The sequence below is a fragment of the Elephantulus edwardii genome, unplaced genomic scaffold, assembly GCF_000299155.1.
Source record: "Elephantulus edwardii isolate Elephantulus edwardi_28Jun2011 unplaced genomic scaffold, EleEdw1.0 scaffold00458, whole genome shotgun sequence".
In the NCBI taxonomy this organism is placed as follows: Eukaryota; Metazoa; Chordata; class Mammalia; order Macroscelidea; family Macroscelididae; genus Elephantulus; species Elephantulus edwardii.
In genome coordinates, this window is record NW_006400208.1 from 343,624 (window position 1) to 347,619 (window position 3,996).

The window sequence follows — 3,996 nt, forward strand, 5'->3', positions numbered from 1 at the left end:
TATTTTCTGCAGACAGACCTTACTAGTGAGCCATTTTTACTTTCAAAGAACAGCCTATTTAAAAACTACATAGCCTATACCCTCATGAGATGGATAATTTTTCAATTCATTTCACAAAGCCGGTACAACTCTGACACCAAAACATAACAATAATAACATTAAACAAGAAATCACAGATCTCACTTAAAAAATAGAAGAAAAAATTACCAAATTAATACCACATTAAATTATAGAAACTTTAGAGGTTACAAAGCCAAATTGAAAAACCAAATTAGACACATCAAACTGGAGCATAACCACCAGAAACAAAATATACTCCAAATTTGTCAGTGCCTTTGGGATGGGGGTGTAAAAAGAATCTCAGCTACATCTCATTAGCAGGGAGGGGACCTGCTGCTGGGGCCACTGGAATTCTCACCAGCTCCACGGTCATCATCTTCCAGATCTTCAGATTCACATTCAGCTAGCGCTTCCAGGTAATGGAATGGCCAACACTGTGGATCTCTCTTATGCAGCCTAGCCACAAACCTCAGAACAAGCATCTTACTGGTTTCCAAAAATGCTCTAGGACCCCAAAGGAACTCATATTCTGCAGGCTTAGTCTGGGGGATTTGCCTGTACTGTAGGTACTTCTGTCTGACAAACACCTCAGTGATGAGCTTCTTTGTATTTCCAAAGAGACCATGTGTCTCTTGGATATCCAACCCTAGCTTGGACAGAAAATCAAAGACAAGATGCTCCCTGACACAATTGCCTCTCATAAAAATAAGACTCAGAACCACCATCAGAAGGCCAAACTTGGGCCTGTCTAAATATGATGCCATTGGCTCCTCTTCACTAAGGCTCAGCTTGTTGATAATATAAGAGTGGTTCTTAGGATCAATTTCCTTCAATTGATAACAAAAGGCACACTCAAGTTTATGGTTAGCTTGGTTGATAATATCCAAGCACTCATTTTTATATTCTCGGATGATGACTTTCACCATCTCTGAGTGCTTGATGGGCACCTTGGCTTGCTCCTTGACCAAGAGGAAATGCACCAAGGCATCTGCTCTCTCATGCAAGGGAGACAATGGCTGGGTCTCCAGTTTAGGTTCATTCTGGGTGGTACTTTCCTCCTGAGAGAGGTTTGAGACTTCAGAAAAGATCACAGGCTCAGAGTTCCCTGAACTATCACAGACATCCAAGACCCTGAAAGTACCTGGATACTCCCAGGCACTCAAAGCCCAGGAGGTGTCAGATCCTTCCCAGCCACTCAGGATCCTGGAGGTATAAGGACCCTCCCAGCCACTTAGGTCCCTGTAAGTATTCAGGCTCCTCCAGTCACCCGGGACATGGACGGAGGAGTTCTGGCCTTCCCAGTCAATTGAGTTCACATTGTCCCAGGGCTGTGAGGCCTGCTGATCATTTAGGGCCAACATGTGACCACTGTTGTTTCCTCGGACACTCAGGTGCTGCTTCTTACAGATGACTTTGCCTGAGGGGCATGGCTGGAAGGTCTCGGAGGCCCCATCATTGGTGGAGGTTGCTACTGGGGGAGCTGCCTCATCCATCAGAAAGGTAGGCACTCCATTAGGTGTTTTTGAGGCATTGGGGTTGGGCTGAGGAACCCAGGAAACAGCAGGCAAGGCTTCTACACAGACAAATGAATCCTGCAGAGCAAATGCCAGTGGCTTCGGGGCCTCTGAGGTGGCAGGTGGACCTTTAAAGGCAATATAAGAAGCAGGGTGGACCTGGGAGTTAGTTGGAGAGACCACTGAGGTGGCAGTAAAGTCCAAGGGTGTGGCAGGAAAATTTTTCCAGGTAGTTGGCAGTTGGTCTCGGGCAGGTGAAACACCTTTTGTGGCACAAAAAGTGGCCGCGAAGATCATGCGTTCCTTTGCAGGAGCCTTGTGATCCTTTGAAGAGGTGCTCTGTTCCTTCGAGGAGGTCTTGGGTGCAGGAGTCATCTGTGGCTTAGCAGCGCCCTGGTGAAAACGTGCCGCCTCTAAGGAGGTTGCTGGCTGTACCTGCATGGCTCCAGGAGGGGTCTGCCAGGAGGGCTGGAGCTGCGGCGGTGACAGCTCTGCTTGCAGGCCCGAGGGCTGGGCCTGTTGGCTGGGTAGCTGGATTGGCACCATTTTCTGAGCAGGCAGAGCCACCTTAAAGGGCGGCTCCAGCTGGACCTGCACAGGGCCCTGCCTTTGGGCCTCTTGGACAGGCACGGCTTGCCAGAAGTGGGTTAGGCCTTTGGGGGCCTGCCAAGCCAGTGCCTGGACCTGTTGTACATCCTGGAACTCCATAGACATTGGCAGAGCTTGTGGCACCGGGGCTTGGCCGTTGGGAGCTTGCCAAATTATGTGCGGGCAGTGAGCCATCTGAGGAGCAGCAGGTTGAGTCTGGGGTGCCTGCGGGCCAGCAGGTGGCGCGGAGGACACGTGCGCAGGCAGGGTGCTCACCCCCTGTGGGGCAGCCTGCACCTGTGCGGCGGGAAGCCTGGTCTGCGGGGCTTGCCGCAGAGGCGGCGGGGGCGGCAGGGTCTGCCACAGAGTGGGTGCAGTTGCTAAGACCTGTGGAGCTGGCCGGATGGGTGGCGGCCCCTGGCGCATCAGCGGAGGCGCCTGGCGGATCGGGGGTGGGCCTGGCCTTATGGGTGGCGGGCCAGGTCGAATGGGAGGGGGGCTCTGGCGCACAGGCCGGGCCGCCTGCCAGGCAATCGCTGGGGTCTGCCAGGTCAGGGTTTTGCCTTGCCAGCCTTGTGGAGGAGCCTGCCAGCCTGGAGGTGTAGCCAGTGGGGCCTGTGGGCTCTGTGGAACCTGTGAGGGGGGCCTTATAACCTGAGACTGGATTTTCAGGATAAGAGGCTGAGACTGTGGGGCCCAGGAAGCCATAGGCTGCACAGGTGTGGCCACTGGCTGAGCCATCGGGGGTCCTGAAGCTGGTGGCTGGCTGACTGGAGCGCGCGGCCCAGCAGGTTGGATCATCAGGACACTGGGACCTGGAGGTTTGGCCATTGGTACTACAGGAGGTGCAGGCTGTGTTATCAAGGCTCCTGGAGGTGGTGGTTGGGCCATTGGCGCTCCTGTTGCTGGAGGCTGGACCATAAGGACTCCTGGGTTCAAAGGCTGGGCCATCAGGACTCCTGGTGCTGGAGACTGGACCATCGGTGTCCCCGGAGGGGGAGGATGCATCATCGGGGTCCCTGGAGCGGGTGTATGGGCCATCGCGGTCCCCACAGGGGGAGGACGCACCATCGGGGTCCCCGGAGCGGGCGTGTGGGTCATCGGAGTCCCCGGAGGGGGAGGATGCACTATTGGGGTCCCCGGAGCGGGCGTTTTGGCCATCGAGGTCCCAGGCGGGGGTGGATGCACTATAGAGGTTCCTGGAGTTGAATGATGAACCATAAGAACTCCGGGAGCTGGAGCCTGGGCCATTGGGACTCCCGGAGTGCGAGAAGGATGGACCACTAAGACTCCACGAGTAGGAGGTTTTCCCATCGGGCCTCCGAGAGCAGGAGGCTGGACCATCTGGGTTCCAATGGCCGGAGGTTGGGCTATTGAAGCCACTGGAGCCGGCGGTTGGCCCTGCATGCCCTCCCAGGTAGGCTGAGGTGCCTGCCAAGGGGCCAGTGAACTCTGCAAATCAATAGAAGGCGGATCCCATGGGATTGGCGGGCCCCGGGAGGATGCAGGCGGCGCCCGCATCAGAACTGTAGGGCGGCTGTAGACCGGGGGCTTCGGGCCCTCGGCAGGAGGACTCGAATCACCCAGATTCTTACTTAGCTGCGACATGTCCATTTGCTCCAACAGCTGGTGGGCCTTTTCCTCCAACAGATGCTGGGCCTTTTCCTCCAGAGAGAAGAGAATGCCTACGTGGCTACTTTGAGGCTTTCTCCCTGCTCACTGCTGAATAGGAAGTGAGTGCTTCTTACTCTCCAGCTTTCCGCAGTGAGGAGGAGGGGGAACAGGGGCTCAATCCCGCCCCTTCCCCGCCCCCGACCACCACAAGTGGATGGAG

General features: G+C 55.2%; 1 protein-coding gene across 1 annotated transcript; it reads right to left on the reverse strand.

Moving 5' to 3' along the window:
• Window positions 1–374: 374 nt before the first annotated feature.
• On the reverse strand, window positions 375–3,770 carry LOC102864601 (melanoma-associated antigen E1-like). The gene has a single exon (XM_006902826.1). It carries the CDS (start codon window positions 3,768–3,770, stop codon window positions 375–377), a length of 3,396 nt encoding a protein of 1,131 aa, XP_006902888.1.
• Between the last annotated feature and the right edge of the window lie 226 nt (window positions 3,771–3,996).